The 21,250-nt window shown below is 46.6% G+C and overlaps 1 protein-coding gene across 1 annotated transcript in view; it reads right to left on the reverse strand.

Annotated features, from left to right (window-relative positions):
- Nucleotides 1–2,788: 2,788 nt before the first annotated feature.
- LOC115166301 (sodium-coupled neutral amino acid transporter 3) overlaps nt 2,789–21,250 on the reverse strand; it is a 29,098-nt gene continuing 10,636 nt past the window's right edge. The window contains exons 8-16 of the mRNA XM_029720183.1: nt 12,022–12,104; nt 11,796–11,854; nt 10,197–10,322; nt 6,569–6,648; nt 6,243–6,343; nt 5,960–6,084; nt 5,026–5,170; nt 4,671–4,774; nt 2,789–4,426 (exon numbers count right to left, since the gene is read on the reverse strand). Of these exons, the coding sequence (XP_029576043.1) occupies nt 4,322–4,426; nt 4,671–4,774; nt 5,026–5,170; nt 5,960–6,084; nt 6,243–6,343; nt 6,569–6,648; nt 10,197–10,322; nt 11,796–11,854; nt 12,022–12,104 (928 nt within the window). The 3' untranslated portion in view covers nt 2,789–4,321. The remainder of the gene's footprint in view (nt 4,427–4,670; nt 4,775–5,025; nt 5,171–5,959; nt 6,085–6,242; nt 6,344–6,568; nt 6,649–10,196; nt 10,323–11,795; nt 11,855–12,021; nt 12,105–21,250) is intronic.

Consider the following 21,250-nt stretch of genomic DNA (forward strand, 5'->3'; position numbering starts at 1 on the left):
ATAAGTACCCCTTGCCTACAGCTGAGGAGCTGACCTCACAATTTCATGGCTCCACGGTCTTCACGAAGCTCGACCTGCGTCAGGGTTATCTTCAGGTGCCCCTCTACCCAGCCAGCAGAGACCTCACAGCTTTTGTCACACATGCTGGTGTGTTCAGATATACACGCATGCCTTTTGGACTTAGCTCCACCCCCAGCTGCTTCCAGAAGGTGATGAGCACCATCCTCGCTGGAATACCCAGGGTGGCAGTCTATCTGGATGACATCGTGGTCCACGGCCCTGACCTCCATGACCATCGACTCCAGAGAGTATTCAGTGCTCTACTGCGGAGCAACCTGACCCGGAATGGTGGAAAGGGCACCTTTGCAGCTCCAGCCGTTGAGTTTGTGGGTTTCTGCCTTTCGGCCAAAGGTATTGCCCCACTCATGTTGAACATTGAACCCATCCTCCGCAGCCCAGAACCGACCTCAGCCTCCCAGGTGGCCTCATTCTTGGGCATGACAGCCTACTACCTCCGGTTTCTGCCCCACTACTCTAAGACCACAGCGCCCCTGTGCCAGCTCCTCAAGAAGGACGAGCCATGGGCCTGGATAGCAGCCTGCTCAGACGCGGTCCACTCACTGAAAAGCCAGCTCACCACAGCCCCAGTTTTGGCTCACTTTGACCCCGTCTGCCCCACCACTGTCACCTGTGACGCCTCAACTGGAGCACTAGGAACTGTCCTCTCACAGCTGTAGAATGGCATTGAGAGGCCCGTCACTTTCGCCTCAAGGGCTCTGAGCCCCACAGAACAACGGTACTCTGTGGGCGAACGAGAAGCACTGGCCTGTGTCTGGGCGTGCAAAAGGTGGCACCTCTACCTATACCGCCGGCTGTTCACGCTCCGAACCGACCACCAGTTCCTCACAACGCTATTGTCAGCATCAGGAACTGGCCACAAGCCACTTCGGCTGCACAGATGGGCCGACTGCCTCAGACACTATGACCATCAGCTGAAGTTCACTCCGGGGAGGGATAACGTGGTGGCAGACCTCCTCTCACGCTCCTTTGATGCTCCTACTCCGACTGTCTTGCCAGACGACAATGAAACAGTGCTCGTACAAATGCTCTACGCTCCCCTTCAGTCAGCCATCTCACTGGAGGAGCTGAAGCAAGCATCAGAACAGGATCCCACACTGTCTGCCCTGCACACCTACATATGCACTGGATGGCCAGCATGTGTGCCGGAAGAGCTGGCGACTTTTGCCAGGGTGAGCACAAACTTTCTTGCTGGGAAGAAGTCTCTCGAGGGTTTAGCACTGTTGTCCCGAGTGGCCTGCGTGTGTGTGTTCTGTCAATGGCGCATGAGGATCACTTGGGCATAGTGAAGGTCAAGCAGGGATGTTGAGACCTTGTGTGGTGGCCAGGCATCGACCACGACATTGAAGCCTTGGTCAGGGATTGTGCTGCATGCCTCCTCAGTGGGAAAACAGGAAAGTCCGCACCCTCCAGCTGGACATCTGTGCCGAGATCCATGGGCACGCAGTCCCTCACCGTCAGGACTTCCTGGTGGTGGCATATGACCTCCACTCTAAGTGGCCAGAAGTGGTTCCTGTCGGAACTGTCATAACACAGGCCATCGTGGACATCCTAAACAGCCTGTTCACAAGGTGGGGCCTACCCCTCACACTCACCACGGACAATGGACCCCAGCTAACCTCTGTCGAGTTCTCCTCCAATCTCAGCAACAAGGGAATCAAACACATCCGCACGGCCTACCACAACCAACAAGTTAATGGAGGGTTGGAAAGCTTCAACCAAATGCTGAAGAACAGCATCAGAGCGCACCTGGTCCAGGGGTGCACGTTCCAAACTGCTTTGAACCAAACGCTAATGTACTACAGAGCAAGCAAACACAACAACAACACAGGTCTCCTCGGCAATTCTCATGCTAGGTCGTGAGATGGAACTGCCACTGGACAGACTCAGAACATAGAGAGTAGCAGAACCGGCGACTAGGCGCACCCAAGGAAAGCAGGCAGTGACCAGGCACCAAAGAGCAATGAAACAGCGTTTCGACAAGGCGCACAGAGTGAAGAAGTGTCAGACTGGGTCTGAGCCCGATGACCTCAGCGGTGCAACAAAATGGCCTCATTCTGGTCGGACCCAATGTAGGTCAGTCGACGACTGGGGTCTGCCACCTTCATCCTGAGCAATGGATCACACTGGCACGCCAGCCGCCTCAGAAAAGTACCTGCTCCTCAAGAAACACAAATGTAGTAGTAAGTGTCTGTACACTATTTATCCTGGTTGGCTGCCTGGCTTATTCTTTGTACTTCATAGTTAATTGCATTGGCAAAAAATGGGAAACCATAGAGTAACTCCAGACTTTCTAATTTTTGCTACACTTCCTGAGGAAATTCTGAAATATGGGGCTGGTTTGTGAGAAGTAGTCATATTGTGAATATTTATTAAATGGGTATATGTTATCTAGTGTGAATGATGTCACTCATGTTCTTTATGAGGAATCAATTTCATTTAGCATTGATTTCATTATGTTCACCACTTCCTTTCAGCCTAGTTCTAAAAGTTTGTTTTACTGACCAGTAAATCTTAAGAGCAAAACCAATCAGCATGTCTATAACCAATAATCTAACTTTAAATACTTGATTGTGGTTGGAGTTCCTCTTTAATTATTATTGTCTGCATGCTGAATGAGAATTACAATTTCATTTGTCAATCATTTGTGAATGTTGTGAAAAGCAAAAGACATAGAGCATGCAGATCACAGTAAAGACATCTCAATAAATACTGACAACCATTCGTCTTTATTGAAAATAGAATATAATTGACAATGGTGCCATGTCAAACACAAATGTGCTTAGCAACAGATAGTAGGCTGGTGACATTACAAAAAGCTATCACCTTTTTGTAACGATGTCTCCAAGACACTCAGCCTTGTCCTTCCTAAACAAGCATTCAGCCACCCAAATGGGCTCCGAGATCCTCTTGCTCCACATTGTCTATTGCTTGTTTGTCAATATTTGACCTTATTCAATAGCTTTACCTCAGTCTCCACTATATAAATCATTATAAGCAGGGACATGAACTGAAAATATGCACAGACTGTACATGTCAAATTAGACATCATTCAGTTTGTATGGCACTCGCTTCTTCATTATTGCCTCATTGCTTTGTTGGATGTCAAATATACAGAGACATTATTGCGGATTCCCTATTTGCATAACACCAGCATAAAACTTTTTCACAAAAGGAGAACGTATGATAATTATACTGTACAAAGTATTTTGGGTTCACAGTTGTTTTGTTCAGTATGCTCATTATGTGTTTTGAAACGTGTAATTGCATTGTTCTGAATATTGTGGTGAAGACTAGATGGATACCAAATTGAAGACATAGTGTCCAAAAGATTTCAAAGCCAAACTTGCAATATCTTGAAGAGACTGATTCTACAGAATGATGAAATTAGATAGCTAAAAATATTAACTATATCTTTCTCATTCTAATAGAGATACAGAAAAGACTGGTTTCTCCATGATAACTGGAACATTTGAGTAAATACATTATTTGGCACGAAGCAACATGATAAAATATAAATAGGTAAACCATACTGAAAAGTGTTTAATTTATAATTCTTGGCTCATTTGGTTTATAATGGTCTGCAGCTTCTGAGAAAAAAACTGGACACTACCAGTCCCACAACTTGGTCAATTACCTCAACAAATGTTGCTGAAATGATGTTCAACAACCAAATCTAGGGGTTCACAGACAGGGTAATGTCATAAAAGTAAATCCCTTTTAGAAGAACATTTTCTTCTCTTCTCCTTAAAGCTGGTTGATTAAACCGATATTTGATCGAGAAACGAACCTGGGGTGAATTGTTTGGCAGTTGGGTAGCTAAGGACTGACTGTTCAAGAGATCAAGTCCCCTTGCATAGAGAAAATGAACCCCTCCCCTCTTCTATCTCTGTCACTTTTTAAATGGCTTTTTACACAGGCAGAAAGTAGTGGTTTAGGGGTTTCCACAGGCAACACCCTCGTCAGCTCCTCCGACACTGCCTAGAACTCCTACCACAAAGAAAGTGACATCGCTGGGTTCCTCAAAGACTTGCCTCCATTGACGTGTAGCATGTCCATTTGATTTGAATTGGTGGGGAAATGGTCTTACCAGCGTTGTGGTATGGTAAGACTCATGATCATGTGGGTCCAGCCTTTCGACGGTGTTTGATCCTTCTTACAATCCAGACGGGATTGAGAAGTGGCACGGCGACAGGGCGTGCTGCTGTGTGGCGTTCGGACCCTTATCGTCAATGGATGTGGTCTAATGTCCACCTCCAGCTCGTTTCTCTCCGGTTGTCCAGTCGATGATGATGAACGTCAGGCTCATAGACATGAAGATGAAGCCCATGGCTGTGAAACAGGCAGCCTGAAACCAGCCAGATAAAGAGTTGTTGGAATTCGCCTTAAAGTCATTCATGTTGTTAAAAATCTCTACCCAAACCCGGGTTTAGGATGTTTTTACTAGCACCCATTGTGATACCACCCACCCACTCCAAACCGTAGCAAAAAGGTCATGCTATATGGTGCCAAAACCTGGGGATTGTGTGGAGAGTTTTAACAAACGTGTCTAGACAATGGAAGGAAAATTTATGAATGATGTGAAGACCTACCGTGATCTTTGGTCTTGACTTCATTGGTTCTTGTTCAGTGGGAACAATGCGAATGTAGAATAATCCTGGGAGGATGAAGATCAGGCTAGGTGCAGTGGTGGCCCCTGGACAGATAAAGGAGACAATGAGTTGTTCCACTGGTAAGTACTCTTGTATGAGGCATTTGTAATATATAATGTCAATATGAAGGTGTTCCTTCCCATAGTGTTAATAAGGATGATGATGATGATGATGATGATGATGATGAAACATGGTACAGTGTGTCTGGTTGGTTTGTGAGTATGGAGAGAATGAGCATCGCAGGCTGGACGGCAAGAACTGTAGTAGTCTATATTCATGAATATATAAGTCTCACCAATGATGCCAAAGATGTCTCGGATGTTGGGCACAAGGATCACGAGCACATTGACCACGAAGAGGAGACACAGGGCGATGGTGATGTGGCGTGCCCAGTGGAAGGGTTTCGCTGGGAACAGGAGCTGGAGAATGGCTCTGCGAATCTGGAAACCATACACAACAGAGAAGACTCAGAGGAGTGTCTACGGTAAAACTTCAAACATGGCTGTCAAGTTATGAGGTATGTTTAAAGTCAATCTAAATGAACAGAATGTAGAATGTACAATCCGGCATCAGCAATTCTGTGTGACACAGTAGGTTAACATTTAGAGGGAAATGGATATAAAAGTAACTGCCAAAATAAAGGAAACAATTGAGTAAATGAAGGATACAAATTATATTAAAAGCAGGTGCTTTCACACAGGTGTGGTTCTTGAGTTAATTAAGCATATTAACATCCCATCATGCTTAGGGTCATGTTCAAAAATGCCTAGTTGCCCATTATTTTGGCTACCATAGCTAGAATAAGAGATCTCAGTGACTTTGAAAGAGGGGTCTCAAAGGAGCATAGGGAGAGTGTGTGTGTGTGTGTGTGTGTGTGTGCGCGCGCGCGTCAGTCACTAGATCTCAATCAAATTGAACTCTTATGAAAGATTCTGGAGCGGCGCCTGAGACAGCGTTTTCCACCACCATCAACAAAACACCAAATTATGGAATTTCTCATTCAATAGAGTTCCAGACAGTTGCGGAATCTATGCGTATTGAAGCTGTTCTGGCAACACCCTACTAAGACAATGTATGTTGGTGTTTCCTTTATTTTGGCAGTTACCTGTATATCAAGGCTATGTTGGTTTTAAAATGCAAACAATGTTTGAAATGCAAACCACTTGAAGTGTCCTTAGAAATACAGTAATTTGAGTATGTAATTAGAGCTTATGAGAGGAGGCTCTTACAGGGAAGAGAACCACAGGGACAGTAAGGGTGACTGCCACCAGTACGGCCACACGCACACACAGGATAAGTGTGTCCAGAGGGTCCACTTTGCTGTAGGTGTGCAGGAGCTCAGATTCTGTGTTCACTACATAAACATATATACGCAAACACGCATACACACGCACGCACACAAACACGCATGCACACATGCACACACACAAATTGAGTATCATTTGAAATACTAAAATAATTTTTTTCTGTAGATTGTATACAACTAAAGCCCTCTTAAAGCCCTGGTCTTACCGTAGAAGGTGAGGTAACCAAAAACAGCGGTGAGGAGGTACATGACGAACATGCCCATGATGGACACATTAGCAATATCCTGCATACGCCGCTTGGTGGCACTTTGGTGGAAAAGAAAGCAGTTTCTTTTTCAATTAATGAGGTACAGTAATGATATTACATTTATTACATAAAAATTACCCTTGATTGAATCAAAAGCCAACAGGTGTAGGTACATGCGTATGTATTGTACTGCAAATGAGTATCAGTAAAGAAAGATAAAGGCTGTCATCCCAACATGCTATGGTGTTTATGAAGGGAGCTAATTGGGAGTTTTATCGACTTACTTTTTCAGTTCAGTGTAGATGGGAAGCACCTCGGGGTGACAAACAAAGGCGAACGCTAAGATGGGGATGGTATACGCCGTCTGAAAACCATATAAAGGGTAACTAAAATTAGAGGCGTTGCATGAGGAGTGTTTGAGGAAACTCACAAGACTGTGTGGATAATTGTGCCACACTGGGTCTGCTCCACCTCAAAACACATGGACAAGCACTTGTCCCGGCAGCAGGGTTGGGGAGAAATGGATTACCAAAAAACGGTAACTGTAATCCATTACGTTACCAGCAACGTTACCACCAATTACAGATACTTTTGGAAAAACTAGATGATTACTTCAAGGATTACTTTTAAATTCAGAAAGGATGTTTGTGGAAAAAAATCTTTGACACTTCTCTGTTTTCTCAATGAAAGAATGCCAAGAGTGTGCAAAGCTGTCATCAAGGCAAAGGGTGGCTACTTTGAAGAATTTGTTTAACACTTTTTTGGTTACTACATGATTCCAAATGTGTTATTTCATAGTTTTGATGTCTTCACTATTATTCTACAATGTAGAAAATAGTAAAAATAAAGAAAAACCATTCATTGAGTAGATGTGTCCAAACTTTTGACTGGTACTGTATATATATCCATTGATTCTTGAAGAATATAACTTATAAATGCCTCTGTAGCTTAGTTCAACTGTCACACTCCATGAGAACCCAAAATATAAGCTTGTATTACTCCAATGTTTGTAAACATTGTAAATGTAAACAAACACTGTATAGCCTCATAACATGGTTAAAACAATATGTTTTATATCATGGATGGTCAGTCCTTGCATCCATAGCTCTGTCTATTAATCTGAGAGTGGTTACATTTCTCCAGGCCCATCCCTCAGCTTTTTACCAAAACAGAGGCGGGGCGACCGTTTTGTTATTGTTTCATCTGTGGATTTGCCATTTAAACAGCTGCATATGATCAAGATATCAAATTGTCACCACCAAAAAGGTAAACAATAGGCCTATAGCAAATGCAGCATATGGCATTCATTTTTCACATGTAATTAGCACTTTTCAGTATGGCTCAAAGCATGCCATTCCAGCATTTATTTTTCAACTCGAATCAATGAGCCCAATCAGTCCTCCATGACAACACAATCATAAACAACAGAGTAGGGCTGGCTAATAAGTCCTTAGTTTTGGGGTCATGCTCAGGTAAAACCATTTGGCTAATCTATACTTCCATATTTCCAAGTCCTATTCTTGAAGATCAAGGGGTAAAACATTTATTGGAATGACAGGAATTCTGATAGACTTTGGTTTTTAATGTAAATATATAATTTTACTGTATTATATGTAGTAGAAAGCGATGGGTTAGAATAAGCATACATAATCAACCCATAAAGTAAAATTGAACATCCCTATATGGCCAGCTATGTAAACTTTAACATTGATTTATCCTGCAATAAATATCATTTAATTGGTAACATACTGCATGGGCAACTGTAATTGTCTTCTTCTAAAGGGGAAAGTAATCTAAAAGTAACTGAATGTAATCAGATTACGATACTGAGTTTGGGTAATCCAAAAGCTACATTACTGATTACAATTTTGGACAGGTAACAAGTAACTAATGGATTAAATTTAGAAAGTAACCTACCCAGCCCTGCCTGGCAGTAAAATGATATCATGTCATTATAATATTGAATGACCTCTGCTCCAACTGCAAATAGCTCCTAACCTTATGTGGTCTTAACACAGTAAGAACCTAAGAGCAGAGGTGATGTGGAATAAACTAGAGGTCGATCGATTATGATTTTTCAACGCCGATACCGATACCGATTATTGGAGGGCCAGAAAGCCGATACAGATTAATCGGCCGATTTTTATTTATTTATTTGTAATAATGACAATTACAACAATACTGAATGAACACTTATTTTAACTTAATATAATACACCAATAAAATCAATTTAGCCTCAAATAAATAATGAAACATGTTCAATTTGGTTTAAATAATGCAAAAACAAAGTGTTGGAGAAGAAAGTAAAAGTGCAATATGTGCCATGTAAGAAAGCTAACGTTTAAGTGCCTTGCTCAGAACATGGGAACATATGAAAGCTGGTGGTTCTTTTTAACATGAGTCTTCAATATTCCCAGGTAAGAAGGTTTAGGTTGTAGTTATTATAGGAATTATAGGACTATTTCTCTCTATATGATTTGTATTTCATATACCTTTGACTATTGGATGTTCTTATAGGCACTTTAGTATTGCCAGTGTAACAGTATAGCTTCCGTCCCTCTCCTCGCTCCTACCTGGGCTCAAACCAGGAACACATCGACAACAGCCACCCCTCGAAGCAGCGTTACCCATGCAGAGCAAGGGGAACAACTACTCCAAGTCTCAGAGCGAGTGACATTTGAAACGCTATTAGCGCGCACCCGCTAACTAGCTAGCCATTTCACATCGGTTACACCAGCCTAATCTCGGGAGTTGACAGGCTTGAAGTCATAAACAGCGCAATGCATTGCGAAGAGCTGCTGGCAAAATGCACGAAAGTGCTGTTTGAATGAATGCTTACGAGCCTGCTGGTGCCTACCACCGCTCAGTCAGACTGCTCTATCAAATCATAGACTTAATTATAATATAATAAACACACAGAAATATGAGCCTTAGGTCATTAATATGGTCGAATCCGGAAACTATCATCTTGAAAAAAAAAAGTATTTTTCTTTCAGTGAAATACGGAACCGGTCCGTATTTTATCTAACGGGTGGCATCCCTAAGTCTAAATATTCCTGTTACATTGCACAACCTTCAATGTTATGTCATAATTAAGTACAATTCTGGCAAATTAGTTCGCAATGAGCCAGGCAATGAACGCAAGAGAAGTGACACAATTTCATGTTAGCAGGCAATATTAACTAAATATGCAGGTTTAAAAATATATACTTGTGTATTGATTTTAAAGAAAGGCATTGATGTTTATGGTTAGTTACATTGGTACAACGACAGTGCTTTTTTCGCAAATGCGCTTGTTATATCATCACCCGTTTGTCGAAGTAGGCTGTGATTCGATGAGAAATTAACAGGCACCACATCGATTATATGCAACGCAGGACATGTTAGATAAACTAGTAATATCATCAACCATGTGTAGTTAACTAGTGATTATGTTAAGACTGATAGTTTTTTATAAGATTAATGCTAGCTAGCAACTTACCTTGGCTTCTTGCTGCCCTCGCGTGACAGTTAGTCAGCTGCCATGCAGGCTCCTCGTGGAGTGCAATGTAAGGCAGGTGGTTAGAGCGTTGGACTAGTAACCAGAAGGTTGCAAAAACGAATCCCCGAATCCCCCCTGAACAAGGCAGATAACCCCCGTTCCTAGGCCGTCATTGAAAATAAGAATGTGTTCTTAATCTGACTTGCCTAGGTAAATAAAGGTGTAAAAAATAAATAATAGTAATAATATATATATTTTTTTATTGGCAAATCGGTGGCCAAAAATACTGATTACCGATTGTTATGAAAACTTGAAATCGGCCCTAATTAATCGGCCATTCAGATTAATCGGTCGACCTCTAGAATAAACACAAAAAATGATATTTGAACTGATATTTGTGTAGCAGTGCCGTAAACACTTAATTTCCTAACCTCCTGGTTGATGGTGAACATTCTGCCTTCGCACTGTCCCTCTTCCACGGTGGTGTTGATGATTGTTGTGTGATTTCTGCCATATGGCACCAGGGGGCAGGGGATGTTGAACTTCTTGTATATGACCTTTGAGATAGAAAGAAAGAAAGAAAGAAAGAAAGAAGATAGTCAGCGAAACAGCTTGACCCTCTATCGCTGACAACCATGATGACATACTATATCTCTGGTTAATTTGTGAATTCCTGTCCCAAGCCTCATTCCTCCTTCTGCTAATTGATCAAGTTCAACGATAGAATTTGTTACATTATTAATGTACCAAGTTCAACAATCGAATTTGTTACATTATTAATGTACCTTTCTGCAGCAAGGCATTTTAAAAAGTATCTTGTTAATGCCCAGAACTGCACCAGCAACATGCACAATAGTGTAATCTAGGATTGTGCTCAATTATTCAAGCAACCTTGAATTGTGAGGTTCTGTATTTATTTTCTTAGTCAACCTTGTGTTCTGTTTCATTGTGTTCTTGAACGTAGCCCTGTCTTTCATTTGTGTTCATTGATTTCACCTGTGTTAGTTACTCACCTGGTCTCATCATCTCCTTATTTAGTTCAGTTCATTCTGTTTGTGCCTTTGTGAGGTCTTGTTCATTTTGACTCTACTAAGCCTTTTCCCTAGCTCGTTTGTGAGAACCAGTTACAGCCTTCTGTCCTAGTTTTGATTCACCTACCTGTGTATGGCCATGATTCCTGTATTCTGCGAAGGTGAAATAAACACCTACTGCGCTCTTCGTGTGAATCTACAACTTTTTCTCCCTTCATTACATGAATAGTATCAAATTGTTGAGCTATAGATTTTACATTTGACAATATCTAAATAATTATTGGGACAAATATGGTTCATTTATAATGTTGCCCCCCTTTTTCCTTGTATGTCAACATAATTAGATAATTACCTACTTCAGAAGGTTAACGTACAGATGTAGGATCTCAATTTGCAATGCAGGAAATGTAAAACTTGAGGTTTAAAAAGGCTTCTGACATTTGTAACTTCCACTTTGAATTTTCAGACTAGATTTTCCCTTATGAAAAATGTATCAACTCCCACAAAAATGTTCATTCACTATAATCCACATTAATACTTCACATTTCCTGTTGGTGCAGTATTTTCCAGCAGTAGCAAACTGGCTCAAATTAAGATCCTACACCTGTATCTATGTTGTTAGCAAATTTAACCAACAAGGCCTGGCTGGCAGTGAGTATAGGAAAAAGGAGCTCACATGAAATGTCATGTGAGGTAGAGTGGCAAGATAAAAATATCTCCTCATAAATTATCGAGGGCACATTAGAATCACAGTCGTTAGTCATGTCCTATGATAAGCTGTGAACACAAAAGCTATGAACACATCTAGCACATTAACAAGGGTAAAGAATCACTAAAAACAGACAATCACCAGGAGGAATTTAATTTCCCAAAATGGTGAAAAGCATATGCAGTATTAGTATATAACATTGAACTGTATGATTGTTGGTATAATATATAGTGTAATATAATAATACAATATAGACATCTGTCGTCAGATGTCATCAAAAAGTCACTCACCGAGGAAAGGAAGAAGACCATGCAGGTGAGGGAGAAGCCACTGGTGTAACCCAAATACCCTGAAAGATGCCGTCAAGGATTGTTACTACAACAACAACCATCCCACAGCCCAGCTGACAACGTTTGGTTTCGTCTGTTCCTGACATAAAATAGGTCCTAAACAGATACACAGGTGCTGATTGAATGACTGACAGACATTGAGGTCATGATGAGATCAGTCACATACCCAGTTGTCTCATCAGGGCAAGTGGAAGGATGATGCACACACTGACGATGATGATGAGGTAATTCCCGTTCAGGAACCACTCTCTAGTTTAAAACATAAAAATGAAAAAACACAGCCAGACACAAAAGTTAGTTACTTCTAGTTTCATTAAGGCAATGTAGAAAACATACTGTTTAGGGGCAATTGATTTAATCTAAGGGAGAAATAGATTGGCTTTTACTAACCTCTCACCATTACCAATAACAGGGGAGGTTTGCATTTTTTGGGGGGGGGGGGATAATATTTATGCCTCTGTAACTTTCTCACTCATCATTATTCACGATTCATTCAAGATTATCCGTAATCGTGGTAGCATCCACATTAATGTAGATGTGTTCAGAAATATATTACATTCTTATTTACAATAAAAGTGACTCCAAAATGACACAATACATTATTTACCATAAATTTCTATTGGGCACAACATAATCTGAAACACAACCAAAACAATACACGATTGATATAGTCATTGTGTGCTAGGAATATGGGATCAAATGCTAAACGTTTTACTACTTTAATACCAGTACACATATAAGTGACTTTGTCCAAATACTTATGACACCTTCAGACTAGATACATAAAGTGCTTTCATTTCTAAACAGTAAAACAGATATGTATGAAAATACTCTCAAATAAAAGGTGACATTCTGTACTGTCACCACATTTGAAACATTTGATCTCAATATTTACTATATCATTGCGCTGCCGAACAGGAGAAATTTAGAGAAACAACCCCCATTACGTTGCTTTCTAGAAGTCCAGTCAGCCCAAGAGGCAGCCACAAAATGGAAAGAGCTGGACGTCAAGATGGTCTTTGAAAGTTCTGGACGGGAAGAGTTCCAGATCACAATGTCGAAATGTTTCTAAACAGGTACTTCACTGTTTTACAACCTTCATTGAAACCTGTGGATAAGTTTGGGATATGGTATGGAGTACGCAAGTACAAAGTGCGCGTGCGCGAAACAACAAGTGGGCATTTGATAACAATCCGTAACTCAATCTCCCTAGACCATCAGGGCAAGGAATGCCCAGAGGTGAAGTGTTGGAGATGTGGAGATCTTAGACACAAATCCAGGGAGTCTACAAGCAAGTGCACCCTGTGTGTAAAAGAGGGCCTTGACTTCTTCGTGTCCCCAGTCTTATGCCTACAAAGTGAGGGTTGGTCCACAATCCAGCCCAGAGGAAGAGCCAGAAGAGGAGACTAGAGACAGAGACACCGACCCCGACAACGAGTTCCATCGCTCGACAGGTCCGAGCGCAGCTGAGAGACAGGTGCCAGTGAATGAGAGAGAAGCCGAGGGAGCTGAATCCAAGAGTGAAGGCGACCAGATCTACGAGAAAGGTGTCGGCGAGTTCAGCCATAGAGAGAGTGAGGAAGTCCTTTGAGGACACGAGCGAGTCAGACTTCAGTACTAATTACCCAACCCCCGAAAAGAGAGAGAGAAGAGGACGATCCCTCCCCCCCAGAGCTCCCTCCCCCCCAGAGCTAGTTCCCCCCCCAGAGCTAGTTCCCCCCCCAGAGCTAGTTCCCCCCCAGAGCTGGTTCCCCCCCCAGAGCTCCCTCCCCCCCCCAGAGCTCCCTCCCCCCCAGAGCAAGTTCCCCCCCCAGAGCTCCCTCCCCCCCAGAGCTAGTTCCCCCCCAGAGCTCCCTCCCCCCCCAGAGCTAGTTCCCCCCCAGAGCTCCCTCCCCCCCCAGAGCTAGTTCCCCCCCCAGAGCTAGTTCCCCCCCAGAGCTCCCTCCCCCCCAGAGCTAGTTCCCCCCCAGAGCTAGTTCCCCCCCCAGAGCTCCCTCCCCCCCCAGAGCTAGTTCCCCCCCCAGAGCTCCCTCCCCCCCAGAGCTAGTTCCCCCCCAGAGCTAGTTCCCCCCCCAGAGCTCCCTCACCCCCAGAGCTAGTTCCCCCCCAGAGCTCCCTCCCCCCCAGAGCTAGTTCCCCCCCAGAGCTAGTTCCCCCCCAGAGCTAGTTCTCCCCCAGAGCTAGTTCCCCCCCCAGAGCTAGTCCCCCCCCAGAGCTAGTCCCCCCCCAGAGCTCCCTCCCCCCCAGAGCTAGTTCCCCCCCCAGAGCTAGTTCCCCCCCAGAGCTAGTTCCCCCCCCCGAGCTCCCTCCCCCCCAGAGCTAGTTCCCCCCCCAGAGCTAGTTCCCCCCCAGAGCTCCCTCCCCCCCAGAGCTAGTTCCCCCCCAAGAGCTAGTTCCCCCCCCAGAGCTCCCTCCCCCCCAGAGCTAGTTCCCCCCCCAGAGCTAGTTCCCCCCCCAGAGCTCCCTCCCCCCCCAGAGCTAGTTCCCCCCCAGAGCTCCCTCCCCCCCCCAGAGCTAGTTCCCCCCCCAGAGCTCCCTCCCCCCCCCCAGAGCTAGTTCCCCCCCCAGAGCTAGTTCCCCCCCCAGAGCTAGTTCCCCCCCAGAGCTAGTTCCCCCCCCAGAGCTAGTTCCCCCCCAGAGCTCCCTCCCCCCCAGAGCTAGTTCCCCCCCAGAGCTCCCTCCCCCCCCAGAGCTAGTTCCCCCCCAGAGCTAGTTCCCCCCCAGAGCTCCCTCCCCCCCCAGAGCTCCCTCCCCCCCCAGAGCTCCCTCCCCCCCAGAGCTAGTTCCCCCCCAGAGCTCCCTCCCCCCCCCAGAGCTCCCTCCCCCCCCAGAGCTAGTTCCCCCCCAGAGCTCCATCCCCCCCCCAGAGCTAGTTCCCCCCCCAGAGCTAGTTCCCCCCCAGAGCTCCCTCCCCCCCAGAGCTAGTTCCCCCCCAGAGCTCCCTCCCCCCCCCAGAGCTAGTTCCCCCCCCAGAGCTCCCTCCCCCCCCCAGAGCTAGTTCCCCCCCCAGAGCTAGTTCCCCCCCCAGAGCTAGTTCCCCCCCCAGAGCTCCCTCCCCCCCAGAGCTAGTTCCCCCCCAGAGCTAGTTCCCCCCCAGAGCTAGTTCCCCCCCAGAGCTCCCTCCCCCCCAGAGCTAGTTCCCCCCCAGAGCTAGTTCCCCCCCCCAGAGCTCCCTCCCCCCCCAGAGCTCCCTCCCCCCCCCAGAGCTCCCTCCCCCCCCAGAGCTAGTTCCCCCCCAGAGCTAGTTCCCCCCCCAGAGCTAGTTCCCCCCAGAGCTAGTTCCCCCCCCAGAGCTAGTTCCCCCCCAGAGCTAGTTCCCCCCCAGAGCTCCCTCCCCCCCCGAGCTAGTTCCCCCCCAGAGCTAGTTCCCCCCCCAGAGCTCCCTCCCCCCCCAGAGCTAGTTCCCCCCCAGAGCTAGTTCCCCCCCCAGAGCTAGTTCCCCCCCAGAGCTAGTTCCCCCCCCAGAGCTAGTTCCCCCCCAGAGCTAGTTCCCCCCCAGAGCTCCCTCCCCCCCAGAGCTAGTTCCCCCCCAGAGCTAGTTCCCCCCCCAGAGCTCCCTCCCCCCCCAGAGCTCCCTCCCCCCCCAGAGCTCCCTCCCCCCCCAGAGCTAGTTCCCCCCCAGAGCTCCCTCCCCCCCCAGAGCTCCCTCCCCCCCCCAGAGCTAGTTCCCCACCCAGAGCTAGTTCCCCCCCAGAGCTAGTTCCCCCCAGAGCTCCCTCCCCCCCAGAGCTCCCTCCCCCCCAGAGCTAGTTCCCCCCCAGAGCTAGTTCCCCCCCCCCCCAGAGCTAGTTCCCCCCCCAGAGCTCCCTACCCCCCCCAGAGCTAGTTCCCCCCCCAGAGCTAGTTCCCCCCCAGAGCTAGTTCCCCCCCCAGAGCTCCCTCCCCCCCAGAGCTAGTTCCCCCCCAGAGCTCCCTCCCCCCCAGAGCTCCCTCCCCCCCAGAGCTAGTTCCCCCCCAGAGCTAGTTCCCCCCCCAGAGCTCCCCCCCCCCCAGAGCTCCCTCCCCCCCCAGAGCTAGTTCCCCCCCAGAGCTCCCTCCCCCCCAGAGCTAGTTCCCCCCCCAGAGCTAGTTCCCCCCCAGAGCTAGTTCCCCCCCCAGAGCTAGTTCCCCCCCAGAGCTCCCCCCCCCCCAGAGCTCCCTCCCCCCCCAGAGCTAGTTCCCCCCCCCAGAGCTAGTTCCCCCCCAGAGCTAGTTCCCCCCCCAGAGCTAGTCCCCCCCCAGAGCTAGTTCCCCCCCAGAGCTAGTTCCCCCCCCAGAGCTAGTCCCCCCCCAGAGCTAGTTCCCCCCCAGAGCTCCCTCCCCCCCAGAGCTAGTTCCCCCCCAGAGCTAGTTCCCCCCCCAGAGCTCCCTCCCCCCCAGAGCTCCCTCCCCCCCCAGAGCTAGTTCCCCCCCAGAGCTCCCTCCCCCCCCAGAGCTCCCTCCCCCCCCAGAGCTAGTTCCCCCCCAGAGCTAGTTCCCCCCCCAGAGCTCCCTCCCCCCCAGAGCTAGTTCCCCCCCAGAGCTCCCTCCCCCCCCCAGAGCTAGTTCCCCCCCAGAGCTAGTTCCCCCCCAGAGCTAGTTCCCCCCCAGAGCCCCCTCCCCCCCAGAGCTCCCTCCCCCCCAGAGCTAGTTCCCCCCCAGAGCTCCCTCCCCCCCCCAGAGCTAGTTCCCCCCCCAGAGCTCCCTCCCCCCCCCAGAGCTAGTCCCCCCCCCAGAGCTAGTTCCCCCCCAGAGCTAGTTCCCCCCCCAGAGCTCCCTCCCCCCCAGAGCTAGTTCCCCCCCAGAGCTCCCTCCCCCCCAGAGCTAGTTCCCCCCCAGAGCTAGTTCCCCCCCAGAGCTCCCTCCCCCCCAGAGCTCCCTCCCCCCCCAGAGCTCCCTCCCCCCCCAGAGCTAGTTCCCCCCCAGAGCTCCCTCCCCCCCCCAGAGCTAGTTCCCCCCCCAGAGCTAGTTCCCCCCCAGAGCTCCCTCCCCCCCAGAGCTCCCTCCCCCCCCAGAGCTAGTTCCCCCCCCCAGAGCTAGTTCCCCCCCAGAGCTAGTCCCCCCCCAGAGCTAGTTCCCCCCCAGAGCTCCCTCCCCCCCAGAGCTAGTTCCCCCCCAGAGCTAGATCCCCCCCAGAGCTCCCTCCCCCCCCAGAGCTCCCTCCCCCCCCCAGAGCTAGTTCCCCCCCCGAGCTCCCTCCCCCCCAGAGCTCCCCCCCCCCCCAGAGCTTGTTCCCCCCCCAGAGCTAGTTCCCCCCCAGAGCTCCCTCCCCCCCAGAGCTAGTTCCCCCCCAGAGCTAGTTCCCCCCCAGAGCTAGTTCCCCCCCAGAGCTCCCTCCCCCCCCAGAGCTAGTTCCCCCCCAGAGCTAGTTCCCCCCCAGAGCTAGTTCCCCCCCAGAGCTAGTTCCCCCCCCAGAGCTAGTTCCCCCCCCAGAGCTAGTTCCCCCCCAGAGCTAGTTCCCCCCCAGAGCTAGTTCCCCCCCAGAGCTAGTTCCCCCCCCAGAGCTCCCTCCCCCCCCAGAGCTAGTTCCCCCCCCAGAGCTAGTTCCCCACACCGCTCAAACACCGTTCTCACTTCTCACTTCTCAATCTAAAACCAAGTTAAGAAGAAAGATGAGAAACCCAACCTGGACTCAGGGGTAGATGGAACATAGTAAAAGTAAATCTGAGACACTCCAATTAGTATAATATGTTACATTTCGTATGGTCTGTATTAATTTGTGGATGTCCATCATCCATTTCGTATGATATGTTACAAATTACACTTCGTACAATATGTTGTGAATTGTAATACGTACAATATGTTACAAATTTGCAAAATGTATGATATGTTACGAATTACAATTTGTTGTGGCTAATGTTAGCTATCCACCCCTACCAATAACCCTACTTTCGTTTTTTGCCTTTAATAACCTTCTGTCTTATGTAACCATACCAAACGTAGCTCACAGTTTCATACTAATTTCAGTGTCTTGGATTAACATTTACTATGTTACGTCTAGTCTATGAGACCAGGCTGAGAAACCAAGTCCCCAGTAGAAGGTAAATAATCAAAAATAATTTAGAAAAACAGACTTTGCAGACAGTGATGATTTGATATTGGAGTGCTTCTTTAGAGGAACGAAAATAAGAGTGATAAATGTATACACAGCATCTGATGCAAATAAGATTCATTTTTTTCAACATTTTGTTACGTTACAGCCTTATTCTAAAATTGATTAAATGTTTTTCCCCCTCATCAATCTACACACAATACCCCATAATGACAAAGCAAAAACATGTTTTTAGAAATGTTAGCAAATTTATAAAAACAAATAGTCTGAAATATTACATTTACATAAGTATTCAGACCCTTTACTCAGTACTTTGTTGAAGCACCTTTGGCAGCGACTACAGCCTTGAGTCTTCTTGGGTATGACGCTACAAGCTTGGCACACCTGTATTTGGGGAGTTTCTCCCATTCTTCTTTGCAGATCCCCTCAAGCTCTGTCAGGTTTGATGGGTAGCGTCACTGCACAGCTTTTTTCAGGTCTCTCCAGAGATGTTAGATCGGGTTCAAGTCCGGGCTATGGCTGGGAGTGGTCAAGGACATGGTCAAGGACATGTGGTCAAGGACATTCAGAGACTTGTCCCGAAACCACTTCTGCATTGTCTTGGCTGTGTGCTTAGGGTCGTTGTCCTGCTGGAAGGTGAACCTTCGCCCCAGTCTGAGGTCCTGAGAGCTCTGGAGCAGGTTTTCATCAAGGATCTCTCTGTACTTTGCTCCGTTCATCTTTCCCCTCGATTCTGACTAGTCTCCCAGTCCCTGCTGCTGAAAAACATCCCCACAGCATGATGATGCTGCCACAACCATGCTTCACCATAGGGATGGTGCTAGGTTTCCTCCAGACGTGACGCTTGGCATTCAGGCCAAAGACTTCAATCTTGGTTTCATCAGACCAGAGAATCTTGTTTCTCATGGTCTGAGAGTCCTTTAGAGCCTTTTGGCAAACTCCAAGCGGGCTGTTATGTGGCTTTTACTGAGGAGTGGCTTCCGTCTGGCCACTCAACCATAAAGGCCTGATTGGTGGAGTGCTGCAGAGATGGTTGTCCTTCTGGAAGGTTCTGGAAGGTTCTCCCATCTCCACAGAGGAACTCAATGAGTGAACCCAATGAGTGATCATTGGGTTCTTGGTCACCTCCCTGACCAAGGCCCTTCTCCCCCGATTGCTTAGTTTGGCTCAAGGAAGAGTCTTGGTGGTTCCAAACTTCTTCCATTTAAGGATGATGGAGGCCACTGTGTTCATGGGGACCTTCAATGCTGCCGAAATGTTTTGGTACCCTTCCCCAGATCTGTGCCTCAAAACAATCGTGTCTCGGAGCTCTACGGACAATTCCTTCATCCTCATGGCTTCGTTTTTGCTCTGACATTCACTGTCAACTGTATGACCTTATTTTTAGAGGTGTGTGCCTTTCCAGATCATGTCCAATCAATTGAATGTACCACAGGTGGACTCCAATCAAGTTGTAGAAACATCTCAAGGATGATCAATGGAAACAGGATGCACATGAGCTCAATTTCGATTCAGTAATTATAGTATATGTGGTGATTTTAATACGGTGACAGAACGTATTGATTGGATATCTCAGACAATTTCAGACATTTAAATATTAACTTGAACAGTCCATTTACAAAGTGATATCTGATTAATTATATGGTTCTGAAGTGGCATACCTATATGGAAGCCTGTTCCCACCACCTAAACAAGAACGAGTTATGAGATAGCAAGTCTTAATTATAAGATAGTAAGTCATTATTATGAGATAGTAACTCATAATCATTAGATGCTAAGTCATAATTATGAGTTACTAAGTCATTATTATGAGACACGTTTAGGCAATCAGTATCACATGAATCATGTGTATGTGTGCGTGTGCGTGTGAGAGAGACTGAGCGAGTTTGTGGTGATAATGTTCAATATTATGGATTGAATAATTTTTTTTGATGTGAGTTGGTGCCTGTTTGATGATATCTGGTTGACATCAGATTTAATTCATTAATTCAATTCAATCCATTAACGGGGCAATTTGGGACTAGTACATCCATTTTTGGACTTATATATAGACATTGATTCTTGAAGAAAGCAATTTAGAAATCCCTCATGAGCAATGGTCTTACTCCATCAGAATCCAAAATATAAGCTTGTTTTAACTTCATTTCATGTAATTGTAAACAAACACTGTATAGCTTCAAAACATTGTTAAAACTATCATTTGGATCTCATGGATGGTCCGTCCATGAAATCAAAATCCATATGAGAGAGTCCTTGCGTCTATGTATTTGAGAGTAGTTACATTTCTCCGGACCCATTTCTCAGCTGTTTACCAAATAAAGTGTGGGGATAATGCTTTAATGATAATGCCGTTCATGTTTGAATCCCAGATTGCCCTGCAGTCGACCTACAGGACTATTCAATGTCCATAATAATGACTTACCATCTCATTGTTATGACTTACATACAGTTGAAGTCGGAAGTTTACATACACCTTAGCTAAATACATTTAAACTCAGTTTTTCACCCCCGTTCTTCACAGCTGGGATGGTGTTCTTCGGCTTGCAAGCCACCCCCTTTTTCCTCCAAACATAACGATGGTCATTATGGCCAAACAGTTCTGTTTTGTTTCATCAGACCAAAGGACATTTCTCCAAAAATTATGATCTTTGTCCCCATGTGCAGTTGCAAACTGTAGTCTGGCTTTTTAATGGCGGTTTTGGAGCAGAGGCTTCTTCCTTGCTGAGTGGCCTGTCAGGTTATGTCGATATAGGACTTGTTTTACTGTGGATATAGATACGTTTGTACCTGTTTCCTCCAGCATCCTCAAGGTCCTTTGCTGTTGTTCTGGGATTGACTTGCACTTTTCACACCAAAGTACATTCTGAGCGGTATGACAGCTGTGTGGTCCCATGTTGTTAGTTGTTTATAGTTGCGTGCTATTGTTTGTACAGACGAACGTGGTACCTTCAGGCATTTGGAAATTGCTCCCAAGGATGAACCAGACTTGTGGAGGTCTACACATTTTTTTTCTGCGGTCTTGGCTGATTTCTTTTTGCTTGACATCATGGGAAAATCAAGAGGCACTGAGTTTGAAGGTAGGCCTTGAAATACATCCACAGGTACACCTCCAATTGACTCAAATGATGTCAATTAGCCTATCAGAAGCTTCTAAAGCCATGACAGGAATTTTCCAAGCTGTTTAAAGGCACAGTCAACTTAGTGTATGTAAACTTCTGACCCACTAGAATTGTGATACAGCGAATTATAAGTGAAATAATCTGTCTGTAAACAATTGTTGCAAAAATGACTTATGTCATGCACAAAGTAGATGTCCTAACCGACTTTCCAAAACTATAGTTTGTTAACAAGAAATTTGTGGAGTGGTTGAAAAACTAGTTTTAAT

The sequence above is a fragment of the Salmo trutta genome, chromosome 28 (assembly GCF_901001165.1).
Source record: "Salmo trutta chromosome 28, fSalTru1.1, whole genome shotgun sequence".
In the NCBI taxonomy this organism is placed as follows: Eukaryota; Metazoa; Chordata; class Actinopteri; order Salmoniformes; family Salmonidae; genus Salmo; species Salmo trutta.